Genomic DNA, 21,217 nt, shown 5'->3' on the forward strand with positions numbered 1-21,217 from the left:
GAAGCCACGTAAATGAGGAAGTACCTCCGATTGGTTGGTGTCGCAGTACTAAAAGAAACAATCAGCGATAGAGTTTCATGACTGAACTTTGTATTTAACCAGAATGTGTGACAGATGCGGATGCATTAGTCTGGTATCAACAAAGGCACAGAGAAGAGACAGATAAAACATTAAACCAAATAAATACACGGTTATAATCTTATATCTTATCATACATCATTATCTTATTGTAAAGTGTTACTGAAAATTGTTTAATGTTTTAAATGTTGAAGTTAGCTGTTAGCCTGATATGGGAAATAAGCAGCGGTGTTGAACATCTCCTGACTCTGGTAAACTCTTTGGAACAAGGTATTCAGTGGGCCAAAAAACCCTGGCTGTTGGCCCTGAGGAAGCACTAAAGAGGCCCGATCACGCCCCGGAAATGACAGTGGGATTGCGACTGTCCTTGGCATGCACTAGCATGCTCGCTTTTGGCCCGACAGTGGAAACGCGGCTAGTGATATAAACAGTAATGATGGCATCAGTTTTACCTGATCAATTCAAGCCTGAGTCCGATAATTAAACATTGGAAGTAGTTGATCAACCTGAACCACCATTGGAAGTGGAGTTGCTTTCACAGCACGAAACAAAAAACTATTTGTTTTTTTAACATAAAAAATAATGTCAAGTCCAGGCCTGGTCCTCTCTCGTCCTTCACTGTCGTCGCTCCTCCTTTTATGCTTCCGGAGCTCCTCCGTGAGAGATACGAGACCAGTGCAGCGCGCACCACCGGCCTTGCGCCATTTCCTCAAGTTTCAGCTAAAGAAGCATGCAACATCCAGTAGGTGACACTTGCTCATTCTCATAGGCTATTGCAGGTATCATGTCAGAGGCAGCCCGATCAAGAGTCGTACATATCAAACATGTTAGATATATTTACAATTTGAGATTCAGGACACTCTGTTGCAATCAGAAGCAGTTAAATAATCCTAATGACACTATACAATAGAGGATTTTTTGGACAAAAAATAGTATGTAATAAGCCTCGAATCAGGCCAAGCCCCCAGATCATTCAGGGGCGCAAATCGGTCTCATAATCGGGCTTAAAATCTTCAAGTGTGTGGCCACTGGAATTACTGAAGAATCATTTCAGGCAGTTCAGAATCGGTTGTTTCTTTTGGGAGAAAATAACACTGTTTGAAACTTTGCAAACCTTTTAAATTCACAAACAGCTATATAACATCACATAAAAAGTAATATCCAAAAAAGCATAATAGGGGCATTTTAACACCGGACATTTCCAGCTGCCATCACAATCACATGTAATACATCTTTACTTGACAGAAAAAAGGCAGATTATCATTCTAAAGGTATTGAAACGGTCTTTCAGTGAGAAATGAAAAGAGACTGAAGATCAAACTGATGTTATTCCAGCACTGGTATTTATTGCTTTAGGATCAGCTTATGTTCAGTGGCATACAAATTAAGCAGAAAAAAATAAAATAAAATAACATGCATTTGAAATCCTCTCTACCCTTATTACAGTTAAGTGCATTTTGAATATCACACATCCTCCATTTTAAATATTCTTTTCTCCAACATACCGTGAATTAAATGAAACCTTCCACCCATTTAAACAGCGACAGCATGTTCACATTGTCCATTCATTAGGTGCTTTCTGACCCATGTGGGTCCACAAGACATCAAACTAAAGACAACACAATTATATTTAATGCCCCACTGGGTACAAAAAGTCTGGATTCAACCTCTGTAGTTGATTGAGACAAAACATAAATGTCATTTAGTGTAGGACACTGAGTGCACTAAAATGTCATTTAGTACGTGTCACCAAACACACTCACATGAATTATGTTCAAAAGTGTCCTTCTCCAAAATGAGTGTTCTCAAGCTTTTGACATCCCATATACAAGAATGATTTTACATGCACTGCATTTACAATAGTACTCATTCCAGTATAAGGTGATGCCAGAACATGGAAAAATACTGGGAAAAACTGTGTACAGATCTACGCTACAACGTGTATTTATTAAACGGCTCTCTGGAATACTTGAATCTGATTGGCATCAGCGGTCAGATATTTTCTTTCCGCTATAGCAATGCTGTATATTAGTCCGCTCATCTGAGTAAAGGTTTTTTAACATTTATTGTCGTTCAACAAATTTCCATGTACCAAATCCAGTAATTTCAATAGGAATCCACAACCCAATCTCACAACAATTCGTACGTTTTTTACGAAGTGGCTAATTCGTACAAATTTGTATGACCTCACTCATATGAAGTAGTAAGTTTTTTGCTAAATCACTATATATATATATATATATATATATATATATATATATATATATATATATATATATATATATATATATATATATATATATTATAATATTATTTATAATATAATATAATATAATATAATATAATATAATATATATATATATATATATATATATATATATATATATATATATATATAATTTATTTATTTATTTATTTTTTGGTACGAATGACCTACCCCTAACCCTAACCCTAAACTCTGTCACTGGGGTTTAGACAAGTCCTATGAATTTGTACGAGTGAGGTCGTACGAATTTGTACGAATTAGCCACCTCATAAAATACGTATGAATTGGTCATGAGATAGCGTTGGAATCCATGAAATCTGGACTTTTTTTTAAAGGCGAAAAATTCCCCACGCAAATTTTGCAACAGGTTTACACAAAATTCAAAAATTGCATGGATTCCTATTGAAATTAATGGATTTCAGAAATTGGTGAACAATAAAAGTGACCGCAACTTAACTTAAACCAATGCCACTTTATTGTTTCATGCAAAACTTGCACCATCTTGTGTCTGGGGGCTGTTTACGTGACACCATTTTCAATTGAAAATGGAAAACTTTTTTGGCCGTTCATTTACACAACAACAGAGTTTTGGTGGCCTGGAAAAAAAACTTTTGAAAAAGGGTTTCAAATTTTTTTGAAAACTATACCGTTGTTATCTCCATGTAAATTGCAAAAACGTGAATCTGTGTAAACAGTGACGGCATGCAAATGCATATTACGTGTTTAGTCTATCCACCTTATTTGTCAATGCAAAAGTAAGATATTTCTGTGAATGTGCGAGACTTCCGATTTATTAACTACTGGAAATAACGAGAGGATATCAAAGTGCAGTAAACTATAAAAATAAGGTGGATAGGCATGCGAGCGCTCTGAATGCTTATGTGCAAAGCCGCGTAATCTTTATTTACAAAGTGACATTGCCAACTACTTGTCTGGCATGCGTAATACAGCGTTTTTAGTCATTTGCGCGGATCCGTGTGAACGGGGATAGTTTTGATAACGTTGTCATCTGTACAAAGAAAAAAACTTTTTCCATTTTTAGTACATTGTTGTTGTGTAAACACACCCTTAGTTGTAGTGAAAATTACATCAGATGACTCAAATACTATTAGTAATAAACTAACATCTATTTATTTATTTGGCTAGTAGCCACGTAAAAAATATGGTAAACAATGTATAGTCAGACAGTCGTTTTCGCATAACAAACCCCTTCCGCTCCACATACAGTAGGGGTCCTGATCACCCTATCAAGGTTTATTTATTGATAACAGCTGGCTGATTTTTTTTTTTTACATTGCCCCTATATATGAGATATTACACTGAGAAACAACTGTATGTGCAATTTCAGAGCCCAACCCATTATTCAGAATGATTAGCCTACTATTCTATATCTAAATAAGTCTAACTTCTTTATCCTAATCTAAATAAAACATTTCATGCAACTTGCAGCTGCAGCTTGAAAAGATTTCACATGATATAAAATTCATACAAATGCTCCACAATACAAATGATTGCAATTCAAGACATAACTGAACCTGAAAATTCTCTTGGGCCAACAGAATATGAGCCAAATTAAATTATCAGTATTTACATATATTTAGAAAATAAAATAAATAAATACAATAGCACGCAAACAAACACACAGGCAGGTTGACAGTTTAACAGTTCATTTTAGTGCAATGCAAATGAGCTGGACTCTTCTAGGTTGTTCAGAGTAGTAATCAGGGGTCCACAGCATTTCTCCACGTACAAATGCAGTATCTGTTTAAAAGGTTTGTCATAATAACTAAGTAAAATGCTGACTACGCTAAATCCAGAAATAATTCACAGCTTTAAATGGCTGCTCTCTAAAAATATGCTCCAGGGGCTTACTAAACAGATTAGAAACAATTTTAAAAAAGCAGAAAGAAAATCATTTAAACTCTACAAACCTTTCAAATAATATCTCCACAACTAAAAAAATATAAATAAGCACAACCACAGTACAAAATATTTTGGTAAATGTTTGGTATTTAAATCTCTGAGTGCAAAATGCTGCTCTAAAAGCATGTATGACTCATTTGAAGGCACGTAAATAAATTAAAGCTGGGTCAAACTAGATTCCCTGAATTTTGTATTTCTAATTGAGCTGTTTTTCGTACTTAAAAGGCAAGTGAAGTAAAAGGGAAGTTATTAGTTGCTCTCAAATCTCTTATTTCCCCCCAAATTGTTACTAGAGAAACAACATTAGTGCAAATGCTGAGAACAAATACACCGGCCACCAGAATCAAAAAGACATTAACATGACATTTCCATGACCCCACACACTCCATTATGACATCACACACCTGCACTGTTTGTCTAGCTTATATATATGCTTTCCTGGCTCCTCATTGGTGAAATATCACCCAATGAGATGCAGACGCATTTCACACCTCTTGTTTGCCTATGGACTATAAACTAAAATTCTAACCCATATCTATGATTATGAGTTTCATTCACAAAACTATTTGTACTTTTCTAATTCTACCACTACTGTATTGCCAGAGAGTTTCAGTTAATAATTACCCTGAATTCATGTTTCGTTGACTTGACCTGTCTTAGTTCAACTTTAATTGGTTTACCTGTTCAAAAAAGAAAAAAAATAATTATTTTGTTCCGTTACTATTTTTCTACAGATTCTGAAACAAATGCTCCTGAGAGACTGTCACAGTAGCACTGGTGCTTCCTTTCAGCTTTTTGTTTTTACCATCAGTACGTTTTGCATTATGAAGTCTGACTCCATGTTGATTGCAAGTCACAGCATTTCCCCTTTTCCTAAGGTAATTGCTTGCCATCTGTAAAAATTAGCAAACAAACAAAAAATATGTTTTAAAAATATTTTGAAACTTTTCAAACATCAAGTTGTTTTAATTAAAAACCTGTTTCGAGTCCTGACTTCCAGTCGTCCTCTGGGGTTTATGTGACCGGAAATGTTGGTGATAAACCTGCTGGTGTTTTTTTTTTTTTTTTCTCAGAACAAAAAGCCTCGACCCTGCAAGTTATAGAGTTTAGCTCCCTGACTCATTTCTCATTAATCTTTCTAGCCTGATGTTAGAAACCACAAAGTCTGAACCTTTGAACAACATTAGAGGAACAAAAACAATAACTTAGTATTGGCCTGAAGAAATTCTTCTGGTGAACATTAGGTTAATAGTGCACTTCATAAAGATATCATCTAGTTCTCAAAGTGTCTTTAGATCCCTCTGAAACGTCTGTGTCGACCAGAAGATCTCAGGGTTTGCATCATATTCTGACAAAATGTGGTCTCTTTCCAGATGTCATTGTGGGATGTCATTTTCATTCTCAAAAAGGTCGAGTCCACTTTGTACGAGTTTCTCAGCTGAACTGATGGCCCTGGACACCAGAGTAAGGGACTGGTTGATGCTGTTGTGCCAGGGGACCTCCAAGGCATCCTTCAAAATAGAGAATTGTGGAGTTTGTCTGCTCAAGCAATAGAGAATGTTCCTGAGAGAGAGAGAGAGAGAGAGAGAGAGAGAGACTGAGACTGAAAAAATCATTTAATTCACAATTAACATTCCAAAATCATCATCATTATTACATTAATCTTACAAAATATTTTAAATTATTAACAAGATAAAACCATCTCTCCATCATCATCAACAACACAAAGAACATTTGCAACAGACCATTTTTCAATAAAGACCTGCAGATTATTAGTCAATTTATAATAAGCATATCCAATTTTAAGACGCGCCGCTAATAGAGAGAGAGAGAGAGAGAGAGAGAGAGAGAGAGAGAAAGAGAGCAGGGTTTTTAAAAGTGTTTAAAGAACACTTTAACCTCCACAAATGGTTCACAGACCTATTTCTCCTAATGTGAATTGATGATTCGCGGTTAAAGGCATTTATTAGGGCTGGGACAATACATAGATTCTCGATTGGATCGATCCTGAACTCTGTTGCGTTAGGTCCCGCGGGAGTGCAGGTCTCTAGGCTAGTGTACACATAAAATAGTATACTTTGGGCTTCAAATGGAACACAAAGTTACAATACAAACAATTGAAATTCATATGACATTAAAGGTGCCCTAGAATTGAAAATTGAATTTACCTTGGCATAGTTGAATAACAAGAGTTCAGTACATGGAAATGACATACAGTGAGTCTCAAACTCCATTGTTTCCTCCTTCTTATATAAATCTCATTTGTTTAAAAGACCTCCGAAGAACAGGCGAATCACAACATAACACCGACTGTTACGTAACAGTCGGGATTATTAATATGTACGGCCCCAATATTTGCATATGCCAGCTCATGTTCAAGGCATTAGACAAAGGCAGCCAGTATTAATGTCTGGATCTGTGCACAGCTGAATCATCAGACTAGGTAAGCAAGCAAGGACAATAGCGGAAAATGGCAGATGGAGCAATAATAACTGACATGATCCATGATATCATGATATTTTTAGTGATATTTGTAAATTGTCTTTCTAAATGTTTCGTTAGCATGTTGCTAATGTACTGTTAAATGTGTTTAAAGTTACCATCGTATTATTACTGTATTCGTGGAGACAAGAGCCGTCGCTATTTTCATTTTTTAAACACTTGCAGTCTGTATAATTCATAAACACAACTTCATTCTTTATCAATCTCTCCAACAGTGTGTAACGTTAGCTTTAGCCACGGAGCACCATCAAACTCATTCAGAATCAAATGTAAACATCCAAATAAATACCATACTTATGCGATTAGACATGCTGCATGATGAACACTTTGTAAAGATCCATTTTGAGAGTTATATTAGCTGTGTGAACTTTGTTTATGCTGTTTAAGGCAAGCGTAAGCTCGGGGGGTGGGGAGCACGAGAATTTAAAGGGGCTGCAGCCTGAATCGGCACATATTTAATGATGCCCCAAAATAGGCAGTTAAAAAAATGAATAAAAAAAATATATGGGGTATTTTGAGCTGAAACTTCACAGACACATTCAGGGGACACCTTAGACTTATATTACATCTTTTAAAAACACATTCTACGGCACCTTTAATAAAATCAATAAGAAAATATAGCTGCAAGAAGCAATGTCCGGCCCAAGCCCTGGTGCCACCGCCACTCCGGAGGCTTTAGGGAGACTGTGCATGACAGGCAATATGCATTTCAACTGGGTGAATTTAAAAGGATTATGTTATGATATGAGACTCTTCCTGTTTCACTTTTTTGACATTAATTTAATCCCTCGCCATGGCAATACCGTTCAAGGTATCCAAAATCCGTTCACAATTTAGCATATTAAGTGTCTTGTTAGTTGCCTTGCTCAAGGGCACCTCAAATGTGAACCCCAGTTTGAGAAATGCTGCTTTAGGAAGGTCTTCTGAGGATGAGAGGTAAGCTACTACAATAAGGGGGGAAATGTATAATGCACTTATATGTCATCTACTGTACCTATGAGAACACATTCAGATATAACAGAGAGCATAAATACATCACAAAATCAATACCAATGTGTCTTAAAACAACCTTGAAGCAACCTCGCATGTTTTCAGCTGTAATCTGCAGAGAAATCACCTGAACTCCTGCATGGCAAAATCAACAGGCTCTGGTCCATTTTCTTCATGGTTCAGGGTCACACATCGATTTCTGTTTTCGGTGTTTTAACCAGCTTCACACATCTAACCTTAATAAATGAAGCAATTCTTTATCTGTAAACAGGTCTAAAGTTGAGAATGAGCCTATGACCTTCAGAGACCAAAGCTTCTATGAAAACCTTATCATGAACTATATATAGCTAAGTGAAAGGTAGAAATCACATGAGAACAGAGCTTGTTCTCTCTTTCACCGAGTGATAAATTTATATCTGCAATAAATGTGTTAGGTTACTGTTTGTTATCATTTTAACAGCTTTAACAGTTATCAACATTATGAAGCTTTAAAAAGACAGAACTGAGAAAGGCCTTGGAGCCTTTCACTGGTATGATTTATTTAAAGTTAAAAACTGAAATGTCCAAAATCAAATCTCAACCATCCTTCTTAAAGAAACGTTCTGAGTTCAATACAAGTTAAGCTCAACTGACAGCATTTGTTGAAAGTTGATTACCAAATGACATTTTGCCTGCCTGCCTGCCTTCTTTAAAGCACATTCTGACCAGTACCCAAGCTTGCGGTCTTGGCCAGAGAGCGCTTGCACACAACTTACAGTGCACAAGATTGTCCCAGATCTAAAAAAAAAAAAAAAAAAAAAAAAAATTATCACACTATCGCTAATACAGCTTCAGAACGGTATTTAAAACTATGCGTGTCCCATCATCCATCGTGTTATGGAATTTACGTGCCTTGAACATTAAGAGATGTCCTACTTAAAGGGGTTCTTCACCACTGGCAAAATGGGCTTTCAAAAAAACTTGGCTGCCTATGCAGTAGAAAGGCTTTTTTTTTTTTTCAGTGCTACCTGACTATAGAAAACAGAGAAAAGGAGCTGTTTTCTCACCTATTTGGCCAAAGGGAAGACAACTTTAACAACCACGATGCACTATGCATTTTGCTGTCTAAAGCCACTCCCAGTCTGCTATAGATGCACTTGACTGGAGTCAAATATCGCCTTGCTTCAGTAGGAAATACTTCTTAGCAAACTTTTAGTCATAATGGTGTCGACTTGTATTGTTCCCAGGTGTAAGAATTCAAAGATTAAACGCTTAGCAGGAGAGAGTTGTTTTCAGTTTCCTGTAAAGGAAGGCAGTGGCTAAAGGCTGCAAAGAATCATAAAAATTGACAGAATGATGTGATGGAAAATCTGAAAAATCCTTGTGTTTGTAGTTAATATTTCAAACTGGACCTCAATGAACACAGTGTTTATTTGTCTGCAAAATCTTCCAGATGGTTTAAAACGCCTGTTCTGGTGGACTTTTGACAGCTCCAAGGTTTTTGTGAAAACTACAAATTGTACTTTAGCATTTTTTATATCCCCACCCACAGACAGTCGGATTAAAAGAGGATTATTAATGGAACTGTTATAGGAAGAGTGGGACAGAGTGGTATATGTAAGAGTGGGTTTATCTTTGAAAATTATATTGTACTTTGTCTACTCTTTAAACAGCAAATGTTTGGTTAAATGGAACACTATGGTAAAAATGGAACACTATGTCATCAGCTTTCTTGTATGCGGCAACCTTTTGCTTCAGGTGGAATTGACAGTACAACATTTTCTTTTAGTTTTTCCCCCTCCATTTGGTGTGAAAATGTGAATTTCTCGGTCCATGTAACCCAGAGAAGGAGTAAACATTGTTTATTTACACATACTACTGACATTGTATCAATACAAAGCGGGTAGAAAATAGGTGAAGTTCCACTTTAAGTGGGTTAAAGGTGCAGTGTGTAAATTTCAGCAAAATCTAGCAGTGAGGTTGTGAATTGCAAACAATGGCACTCAGCCCTCCCTTTCGAAGGACAGGGAAGATACGGTGGCCGTCTGGCCGACACAAGACAGATGTCGTCGTCTGAGACAGGAGAGTAGCCAGTCAAGCAATAAGGTTTCTTCTTCTAACAAAGAACGGTCTCTGCTTCTAATAAACTGGACAACTACTACTACTTCTTCTTCATGCGTATTCAATGTAGTAATGATGCAAGCTGCCTCTAAAAACATGAACAATTTAGAAGAACAACATAGTGACGGAATACACTTTGTAGAGCAGTTTGTCCGTTCAGGGCCACTGTAGAAACATGTCGACGAAAAATGTCGACTTAACATGTAAGGGGACCCGTGGTGTATGTAGATAGAAATGGATCATACTAAGGTAATAAAAACATAATGGTTCATTATGCAATTGTGATTGTGACTGTTAAGCAATCAGTGATTGAGTCATGTCTGTGATGAGAAGCTACACCTGGGAACTTTGTGTGGTAGTAATATTTAACGATTCACTGAAGAAGGCAATTAGCCGAAACGTCTACTTTTTATGTGCAAGGAAACTAGTATAGAATATTGTATTTCACAAGGGAGTACTGTTCTGTGTAAACAGCTGCAAGTTACATTTCCCTCCTTTGTTCCATGCACAAACTTTATGCAGAAGTTACCAGGTTTACAGGTTTTGCGACTTTGCATTGTAATGGCAATGAAGTTAAAACACTTTCACCAAAAGCACAACTTCCACAATCCTGACCTTTAGATGCAACAACAGACTTGTTAAACTACTGATCCACACTATTAAGTAGTGCAGGCTGTTAAATCAAGTTCACTTTCCAAGTCTTGTCCCTTTTTATGATTTCAGTCATATCCTCTCTACACCAACTGTTGCTGGAAGTCTTTTTATAGAACTCACCACGAAATCTTTGATATTGATCTGGGCTCCCGAGTAACACCACATACTTTGTTTTTAATGGAGAAAGAGTTCTCCTTCTCAGCAGCAACAAATCGAGTTTAGCGTACGCAGCAGAGTCCCCCGCATGGGTCCAGATATCATCTGTTCCAATGCCTACTGAATATTGGCGTTTGTTTTATCTGCAGGAACAAACTCTCCAGAGTGTTTGTGAGCTCTATTCTTCCTCTTTCAGCCAATGCGGCCAAACTCTTACCTGATGCCTGACTGCATGAGGAACAGTTACGTTTGACAAGCACGTTCAATAAAGGCACAACAAAAAGTTGATAAAATGCTAATTTTGAAAGATTTACTTACTCTTAAGATTTACTTAAGTAAATCTTACATTTTAAACCCTTAAGATTTTATTGTTCGCATTCATGACATAAAGAGGACATCCATGAAGTTCCAAAAGAGCCAAAAAATACAATAACAACAGCCCATACAACTTGTGTGCTAGACTCCAAGGGCCCTATTTTAACGATCTAAGCACATGGTCTAAGCACATGGCACAAGTGCACTTAGGGCATGTCCGAATCCACTTTTGCTAGTTTAACAACAGGAAAAATGGTCGGCGTGGTCTAAAAGGGATGTTCCTATTCTCTTAATGAGTAATGGGTGTTGTATAGGCGCGTTGTGCAACCGCCTATAGGCGCATATTACTAATGCGCTCTTTAAAAAACAACAACAAAAAAATATTTCAAGAGTCTATTTCAGTTGCCTCAAAATAGTAACACGCCAACAATGTGCCTGAACACACCTTGTTTTCAGACCAGCATGCCCATTGGTGCACGAATGGGTGCAAATGCATCTGCTATTTAAACAACGTGGTGCAGGACAATGATAAAATGATAATTGCGTCGGGCTGAAACTAGCAAAAAACGCATAGCGCCAGGGGTATGATAGGGCCCCAAGTATCCTGAGGAAACAACTAAAACTTTAGCTGTCAAATATAATTTGGTCATAACTCTCGGATAACCAATTTTTATGTTATGATCGGTTATGAAACACACGAGAGCCAATGGAATTTGGCATAAATGTGAAAAGTACATGGCATGACACAGATTGAGGCAATATCTTTGAATATACACAAATGTAAAGGAGACTTAAGGAGAGTTAATGTGCGAAATTTCAGGCGAAAAGGTCCACCGTCTATTGTAAATAGTGTAGCGATGTACAGTATGAAGCTCAGCTCACACAGAAGTCACATTCAAACCAAGCAGCTTTCTCTTAGTCAATGAAGCTGCATGGCGAACTTGAACTTGCTGTGAAATCTGTGTGGGGAAATGTTTCGCCATCATGTAAAATTCCAGATCACAAGGATTGCTATTGAAATGACTGGATTTCACCCAAGAAAATTTGTAGAGCAATAATAAATGTGACAGCACCTTTTCAGTGTTACATTTGGTCTGTGTTTGAGTTGACTTTGAGTTGGTTTTGCATGGTTTTCTGTTCTGTTTCCTTTGTACCTTGTCAACCACTGTGTGACAAAGTGGAGGGGAAGATTTGTTTTAGTGAATAATTAATTAAATTTTGATCTGTTTGTAATGTACTTTTTATCAAATTACTTTGGAATACAGTCATATGGGCCACTTTTTATAGTGTTTTTAATTAGGGCCTGAGCACCGATGGTGTGAGGACCCTATTGTAATTGCTGTCAATAAATCTTCTTCTCCGAAATGAATCGCATTTTTGAGGGCCTAAACATGCTTGAGAACTCATGAAACATGCATCAGAACACACGTCAGAAGTGTTGAATATTTACGTCTGATATGGGTTTCAATTAGGACATCCAAGAAGCACGTATCCATTTTAAGTTGTTGTAACTCGGGCATACAATGTCCGATCTGTCCCAAACTTCACATGTTTTATTAGAGTCCTGACCTGAAGACAATATTCAGTTACAGTCATAGCGCCACCTGTTGGCAATAGGAAATAACATGTTTTACACAGTGAATAACTCATCAAATAAATCATATTTGGTCAGTCTAATCTTAAGGCCTTAACCATGTTAAATTGCAAAGATCTTGAGTTTTCGCTGAAGGGCATGTCAGTGGCGGCCTGACAAAGTCTGATGTTTTACCATGAAAGAGGAAGCTGCTGTAAATCAGGCATACAGTATCCAATCTGCTCCAAACTTCACATGTGTGATAAGAGACCTGGCCTCAAGACATCTATATGCCAATATTCAGTTAGTCATTCAGAGGAGTTCAGTTAGTCAGTTAGTGCTGGCAACAGGAAATGGCATGCTTTGCACTGTAATTCACTCACAGAAACAGTTTAATTATGCCATGAAGTACCAAACATAATAGAAACATGTTAAATCATGCAACACTTGGCTAAGTGCTCAAGTATGCCATTAACGCCACAAAACAGGAAGTTGTTGTAACTCAGGCATACAATGTCCGATCTGCTTCAAACTTCACATGTTTGATAATAGTCCTGGCCTGAAGACATCTACATAGCAATATTCATTTATAGTCAAAGCGCCACTTGTTGGCAGCAGGAAGTGTGGCACGTCGAAATGCCATATTTCTCTTGATTTTACTCGCTTACATGCATGTCACCCACTCCCGGGTGCGAGGGCCCTTTCATCACTGCTTGCAGCTGTAATTATTTTTGAAGTTAGACAACCCTTGGTTACCATTCATTAGCTATGTTTCAATCCAAAATTGCAAATTTAACATGCACAACTTTGGAATACCGCATAAAACAATTGCGAATAAAGCACTGTTTCCATCCAGTGAGTTGAAGACAACAAAATCGTCACTTCCTGATTAAATAGCTCAAAATAGAAAAATGGAAGAAAGATGCAGTAGAAGCCACTGTATATAACAATTTTTGTATATAATAAATTACTTGCACCTCAGAGCATGCAGACAAAACTACAGAATGACCAAAACAGCATTTAGGATGCTGTGCAATGAGATCGATGCCATCCCATCCTAAAGTCTTTTTTGATGTTCATTAAAGAATTTATTTAGTAATAGTTTATTTATTTATGCTCATTAGTTTATTTATTTATGCTCATGTTTTTGAATCACATAAAAAAATGAATTGTGCATACTGGCGTTTCCACCTAGTGTTTTTTTTTTTTTTTTTAAGCAGTATCCCAAAATGTGCATAAAAATAGGTGGATGGAAACAAACCTATTGTCACTACTGAAAATGAAAAACAAGCGAAAAAAAAACAGCATGAATGTTCTGCTGAAGGTCATACAGAGTTGCAGTGACATGAGGGTGCGTAAATGATATCAAAATTGTAATTTTGGGACGAACTACGGTTCCTATAATGGCTCATCCGACACTTTCAAGTTGCTTCTGTGAGTGCCTATTTCGTACAGAGTGACAAAATCTTTTTCCAGTTCATTTTCAATTGCACCATTTCACCGTAGGTTAAAACTGATTAATAAACAGAGAGGCAAGTGTATAAAACAGGGGGTGAAACAGTGAAGATCAGTGAGAGGGTGTTAATTCTCAGGCCAGAACCCAAAGAGAGATAATGAGCAGGTACCCTGACGAGTCTCTCGCACTTCATCCGTTTGCTTCCTCTTCTGTTAATTTAATAAAAACCACTCCAGGACATGCTGATTGCCACTGATTACAATTGCATGATGCTTTGATAATAACAGGGCCCTCTTTCAGTCCAGATTAGCAAAACCAACAAACGTCGTAAGCTGCGTCAAGAGAAAAATCAAAGCAGAAACGCAGCACCCAGGGTGTGTCGTAGACCTTGAAGATTGATGGAAGATCAAATTAGCATTCACCTAAACACAAAGAGGAGAAATAATCAGAGTCTCCATTTCGATTGCATGCTGCTTTGCCGGCCATTCCATTATAGATCCAGTTGCAACACAATTCCCATCAGACGCACATCTGTAAATCCCTGCGGTTGAGGAGTGTGTGAGGACACTGGCTGAAGATCAGCACTTTATTCTTTTGAGCTGAGGACTGAATCACAGTCGACTGAGGGATTTACTTCTATTCCCTGCAAGATGATGATGTGTGTGTACCTGCAATAGTGTTTTAGCACATAATTCTGGCCAAAGTCCTGCAGTATTGAGATCTAGATCCCCTCCACTGAGAAGGTCATAAGAAACCATTAACTCAGTAATACAGGCCTGCACTTCTTAATATTGTGCTTGACCCTTTTTCACTCCTCTTTGCATTTTCTTGCCCCTAATCATGGCCATTGTCAGGAGAAACTACCAGGAACATTTGATTTAAAGAAAGAAGTTGTTTGTTCCTTTAATTTGCTGACCTTAATTGCTTTTGTACATATAAATACTCTTAACTTAGGCTTCACTATGTATTGACCTGCATTGTTGAGTCATGGAAGCCAAGTGCTGTTCTCTGAGATGGCAAAAGCTGATGACATCAGCACAATGGCTAAATGATGGTTACTTCAGTCCATCGACCCATGAATCCCCCTTAGGGGAATCATGGGACTATAGGCTAATAAATTCCTATAGACTCCTATAATCTAATTATGCTAATTATGGTCTTTAACTATGAACAGCCAATGATCTTTATGATCATTCATTTTTTATGAACCTGAAGGCAAATTCTTTAAAAACTATATATGTAGAAACTATATAAATAGAAAATATATAAACTAATATATACAAATACACCATAAACACTCTAAAAAATGCTGGGTTAAAAACAACCGAAGTTGGGTTGAAAATGGACAAACCCAGCGATTGGGTTGTTTTAACTCAGCAGTTGGGTTAAATGTTTGCCCAACCTGCTGGGTAGTTTTACTTAACTCAACTATTGTTTAAAAATTACAGTATTGCTTACTTAAAATGAACTCAAAATATCTTGAAAATGAACATTTATGAATATGTTTAATAAATTAACATTTTAACTTAATTTTAGATTCATTTTAATTCAGCCATATAGTCATTTTCAAACAATAGTTGAGTTATATAAAACTACCCAGCAGGTTGGGCAAACATTTAACCCAACAGTTGGGTTAAAACAACCCAATCGCTGGGTTTGTCCATTGTCAACCCAACTTGGGTTGTTTTTAACCCAGCATTTAGAGTGAAGAGTCAATGCAGCCTTTTCTAAATGCAATATAATAGTCATACTAGGAAATGAGCATTTCTATACTGAATAATGCAACTCTGAGAGGAAGCAGACAATTTTATTTTTCATTCCTTGTTTGTTTATTTATTTATTTTTTAAGTTTCATTTTCAGAATGTGGCAATCTTCTTGGCACTTGCGTCTGGGATAACAAAATTTGACAGAGATGGAAATTAGCATGTCTCTCAGTAACATCTGTCCCAGTAGACTATGGGAACGTAATGTCATCATTCACTCAAACATAAGCATGTTCCTTTTGGAATAGCTCACCCCAAAAAAACATTAGTCATTAGGTGCATTTCAGATAAACAGTCTAACACACTGCCAGGTGCATTCTTATTAGAAATGCAGTCCAACATCCCAAAATACATCAGTATGGCCACTGTTTTCAAAGCAAGGCGCTGAAGTTGCTGTACTCTAGGGGTGTGCAGCTGAGCCAATATTTGTATCCGTATCTGTATCAATCTCAAAATTATTCATACCTGTATCTGTATTTGGATAAAACCAGAAGTGGGTGGGGCTTTAACCAGAAGTTTGTAGAATTACTTGAGAAGACCGTTTTAAATGTATATCTGTTCCCTTTTGTAGTTATCATTTAACAAATATGCCGTGCATAACCCATAAAATAATTACTTTTTTATTAAAATTCTAACATTTATTTATATATCTTCTAATTGTCAAAAATGATAGCCTTGTAGGCAGTGCTTCGAGATGTAGTGTGGTTGTGCTTCGGGTGACCCGAGTTCGAGTCCCAGTGTTGTGCCGAATTCTGTAACCCACCGAATTATGTGACCGTACACATAATATAGTGACAGTAGGGTTAGGATTGGGAATAGGACTAGCTCAATACAGCACCTACTAGGGTCACAGAATTCGGTGGGTCACAGAATTCGACAGCACCGGCTCTGGGACCTTTCCGATGCAGAAAAAAAAATATTTTAAATATCTTTACAAGAACTTTATTTATTTTTTTTTTCCAGAGCAGCGGTTCCTAAACTGGGGTATGCGTACCCCTGGGGGTACGTGAGGTGACAAAAGGGGGTACGAAATGCTGAGTAATTCTACCTTAAAATAATATTAAAATCGAGCATGTATTTCTAAATGCCAAAATGTCGTAAATCCAGTACATTTAATCAAATTACCTCATCATTTGCAGTCAAAAACGACTGTATCCACAGAAGCAGCATGGATATGATAGATTGCGTGCAGATTCTGCTGCCTTAAATCACGCTAAATTACTGCCGTTCTCGACAATGCACCTTTGTAAAAGTGGGGATTTAGCACTTACTCACATGAAGAACAACGTCTCGGTTACAAAGGTAACCCTCGTTCCCTGAAGGAGGGAACGGAGACGTACGTCGGACAGACCGACGAATAGGAATCTCGCTAGAGAGGCCAATCTACTTCGAGTGTAACTAAAACGAGCCAATGCACATTGGCATGCAATCATATGCATCAGCTGCTCGCCTCGCAGCGCGGGCATATAATGAGCAGCAGGTGCGTTGCATCTTCAGGTTTTCGCTGAGGAGCTGAACCGGATAGGCGGCAGCATCAGCGGGGTACAGCGACTGTGGCGACGGGATGTACGTCTCCGTTCCCTCCTTCAGGGAACGAGGGTTACCTTTGTAACCGAGACGTTCCCATTCAGTCGGTCACGTTCGACGTACGTCGGACAGACCGACGAATAGGAATCCCTACCAAAGCGCCACAGGAGCTGCCCCCTTCCAGCGCTCTGTTGTAAGCCACCTGAACCCCCTTGCCTGAGGATGGTGGGACAGGGCTAACACAGAGAGAGTCGATCACTGCTGTTCCCCAAAACCCATCCAGTGAGACTATTGGATAACGCTGGGAAAGCGTACCCTTCGCTGGGAAAGGAACGCTGCGGAAGCAACATCCTTCCCCGAAGGAGTTATGTGGAGAAGTACATATGGACTAACCCTGTAGGGCTGTGCTACATATGGAAGAGTTGGGGTGACTCCAACCCGATGAAGGGTAGGTTCTCCCAGAGGGAAAGACACGGGCTTCGTTTAGGAGCAACCGTGGAACCAACCATATGGGATCCCCGTAGGGTCACACATATGGAACGCAGCCTAAACCCGGTTCTCAAGGATACAACGGAGTATAGGCCTGGCGCCAGACGCTCCGCCACGTCGGCTGCCGAAGGGATATCGGAGGACTCGACAGGGTCTGCCTTGTAGGGACTCTCTGGAGAAAAGAGGCGCATGTAGCGCAGCAAGCAGACACTAAGCCGGGGCCTCTCCGTGCCGCTGACCTGTGGCGAGAACACGGGAGGAGACCGGCTCGACACAAAGGCTATAGTATCTAGCAAACGTGTTAGGTGTCGCCCAGCCCGCAGCTCTACAAATGTCTGTCAGCGAGGCGCCACGAGCCAGCGCCCAGGAGGATGCGACACCTCTCGTGGAGTGAGCATACAACCTGAGCAGGCAGGGCACTCCCTGAGCTTGGTAAGCCAGGGCGATGGCATCCACTATCCAGTGGGCCATCCTCTGCTTGGAGACAGCCTTTCCCTTCTGCTGGCCTCCATAACAGACAAAGAGCTGGTCTGAGGTCCTGAGGCTTTAGGTTCTGTCTATGTACAGTCGCAAAGCGCGGAGTAAAGCCAGGGCTGGGTCTGCCTCCTCCGAGGGCAGCGCTTGCAGGCTCACCACCTGGTCCCTGAAGGGAGTGGTAGGAACCTTGGGCACATAGCCAGGCCGGGGTCTTAGTACCACGTGGCTATCACCCGGCCCGAACTCCAGGCACGATTCGTCGATCGAAAATAACTGCAGGTCCCCTACCCTCTTGATGGAGGCCAATGCCACCAGCAGCAAAGTCTTCATAGACAGAATCTTTAAGTCTGCTGACAGCAAAGGCTCAAAGGGAGCAATCTGAAGTGCTCTCAGCACCAGAGTGAGGTCCCAAGAGGGTATGGAGGGGGGATGAGGAGGATTTAACCGTCTCGCCCCCCTAAGGAACCTGATGACCAGGTCGTGCTGACCAACAGATTTGCCATCTAAGTGGTCGTGGTAAGCGGAAATAGCAGCAGTATGGACTTTGAGGGTGGAGGGGGGACAGCCTACGCTCCAACCCTTGCTGCAAGAAGGAAAGCACGACTCTGATCGAGCATCTTCGGGCGTCTTCCCGGCGAGAAGAGCACCACTCGATGAACAGGTTCCACTTTGAGGCATAAGCACGTCTCGTAGACAGTGCACGTGCCGAAGTGATGGTGTTAAGTACCTCAGGGGGTAAGTCACCTAGAACCTCTGTATCCCGTCCAAGGGACCAGACATGGAGTTTCCAGAGGTCTGGACGCGGGTGCCAAAGAGTGCCCCGTCTCTGAGAAAGAAGGTCTTTCCTCAGAGGGATGGGCCAGGGAGGGGCTGTCGCGAGGAGTGAGAGTTCTGGGAACCAGGTCCGGTTGGGCCAGTAAGGCGCAACTAACAAGACCTGCTCCTCGTCCTCCCTGACTTTGCACAGGGTCTGTGCAAGTAGGCTCACTGGGGGAAACGCATATTTGCGCAGGCCCCGGGGCCAGCTGTGAGCCAGTGCATCTGTCCCGAGTGTCCCCTCGGTCAGAGAGTAAAACAACTGGCAGTGGGAGGTTTCTGGTGAGGCAAACAGGTCTACCTGAGCCCCTCCGAATTCTCTCCAGATCAGCTGAACCACCTGGGGGTGGAGTCGCCACTCTCCTGGCAGCGCAGCTCGTGATAGCTCGTCGGCCACACGGTTGAGCACACCGGGGACATGAATGGCGCAAAGCGACCTCAGATGCTTCCGACTCCACAGGAGGAGATGGCGGGCGAGTTGCGACATGCGACGGGAGCGTAGACCACCTTGACGGTTGATGTACGCAGCGGTCGCAGTGTTGTCCGTACGGACCAGTACATGCTTGCCCTGGTTGAAGCAGGCCTTTGAGGCGGCTCAGAGCAAGGCGTACTGCCAGCAACTCGAGGCAATTGATGTGCCAATGCAGATGGGGTCCCGTCCAAACCCCTGAGACTGCATGCCCGTTGTACGTGGCACCCCAGCCGGTGGCAGAAGCATCTGTGAAAACCACAGCATGCCGGGACACTTGTTGTAGGGGCACTCCTGCCCGAAGTAACAAAGGGTCCGACCACGGACTGAAGGTTCGGTGGCACTCCTGAGTGATTGGCACCCGGAACGTGCCGCGTTGCCACGCCCATCTTGGGACTCGGTCGTGAAGCCAGTGCTGAAGCGGTCTCATATGAAGCAGACTGAGCGGTGTTACAGCCGCTGCAGCCGCCATATGCACCAGGAGCCTCTGAAAGAACTTAAGTGGGACCGCTGTCCTGCCGTTGAACGTATTCAGGCAGTTCAACACCTACCGAGCACGTTCCTCTGTGAGGCGTGCTATCTGTTCGACCGAATCCAACTCCATACCGAGAAAAGAGATCCTCTGCACTGGGGCGAGTTTGCTCTTTTCCCAGTTGACCCGAAGCCCCAACTGGCTGAGGTGACTGAGCACCAAGTCCCTGTGTTCGCACAACTGATCCCGAGACTGTGCTAGAATGAGCCAGTCGTCTAGATAGTTGAGAATGCGAACACCCTGTTCTCTCATGGGAACAAGGGCTCCCTCCACGACTTTCGTGAAGACGTGGGGAGACAGGGCCAGCCTGAAGGGTAGGACTCTGTACTGATATGCTCGACCTTCGACGCGAATCTCAGGAATGGCCTGTGTCGCGGAAGAATCGAAACATGGAAGTACGCGTCCTTCAGGTCGATCGCTGCAAACCAATCTCGGGGACGGATGCACTTGAAAATGCGTTTCTGCGTGAGCATTTTGAATGGTAGCTTGTAGAGGCTCCGATTCAAAACTTGCAGGTCCAAGATCGGTTGTAACCCGCCGCTTTTCTTGGGTACAATGAAGTAGGGGCTGTAGAACCCTGACCTCAAATCGGCTGGAGGGACCGGCTCTATCGCGTCCTTCGCCAGTAGGACTGCGATCTCCGCACGCAGGACAGGGGCATCGGCATCTTTCACTGTAGTGAAGAGGACGTCCCTGAACTTGGGGGGGCGGGCGAACTGAATCGCAAAGCCGAACCTGATGGTCCGAAGGAGCCAGCGAGACGGACTGGGGAGCGCTAACCAGGCTCGCAGAGACCGTACAAGCGGGACCAAAGGGACCACCGGTGTACCCGCAGCAGGGCAGCGAGGTGGAACACAGGGACGCGGCTCGGGGGGCTCTCTTTGTGAGGCGGCCCGAAGCGGCGTCACAGTGTGCTAGGCAACACTTACCTGGCTCCACGGATGGACAGAGGGAGCAGTCGAGGCTTTGGCTGCCCGCTGCTGTCCGCTGGCGACAGAAGAGGGGGATGAGAGTGGTGAGGTTTTTCTCCTCCCACTGCTCTCCAAACCCTCTTCAGACCTGGAAATGGAGGAACTGCTCTTTTAAATTTGGGTACCGCTGCCTCTTGGGTTAGTGGCGGAACAGAAACA

General features: G+C 41.1%; 1 protein-coding gene across 1 annotated transcript in view; it reads right to left on the minus strand.

Annotated features, from left to right (window-relative positions):
* Positions 1 to 2,511: 2,511 nt before the first annotated feature.
* Positions 2,512 to 21,217, minus strand: part of LOC137021626 (inactive N-acetylated-alpha-linked acidic dipeptidase-like protein 2) — a 243,516-nt gene continuing 224,810 nt past the window's right edge. Inside the window, exon 14 of the mRNA XM_067388346.1 lies at positions 2,512 to 5,830. Within this exon, the coding sequence (XP_067244447.1) occupies positions 5,644 to 5,830 (187 nt within the window). The 3' untranslated portion in view covers positions 2,512 to 5,643. The remainder of the gene's footprint in view (positions 5,831 to 21,217) is intronic.

Source organism: Chanodichthys erythropterus, chromosome 6 (genome assembly GCF_024489055.1).
Source record: "Chanodichthys erythropterus isolate Z2021 chromosome 6, ASM2448905v1, whole genome shotgun sequence".
In the NCBI taxonomy this organism is placed as follows: domain Eukaryota; kingdom Metazoa; phylum Chordata; class Actinopteri; order Cypriniformes; family Xenocyprididae; genus Chanodichthys; species Chanodichthys erythropterus.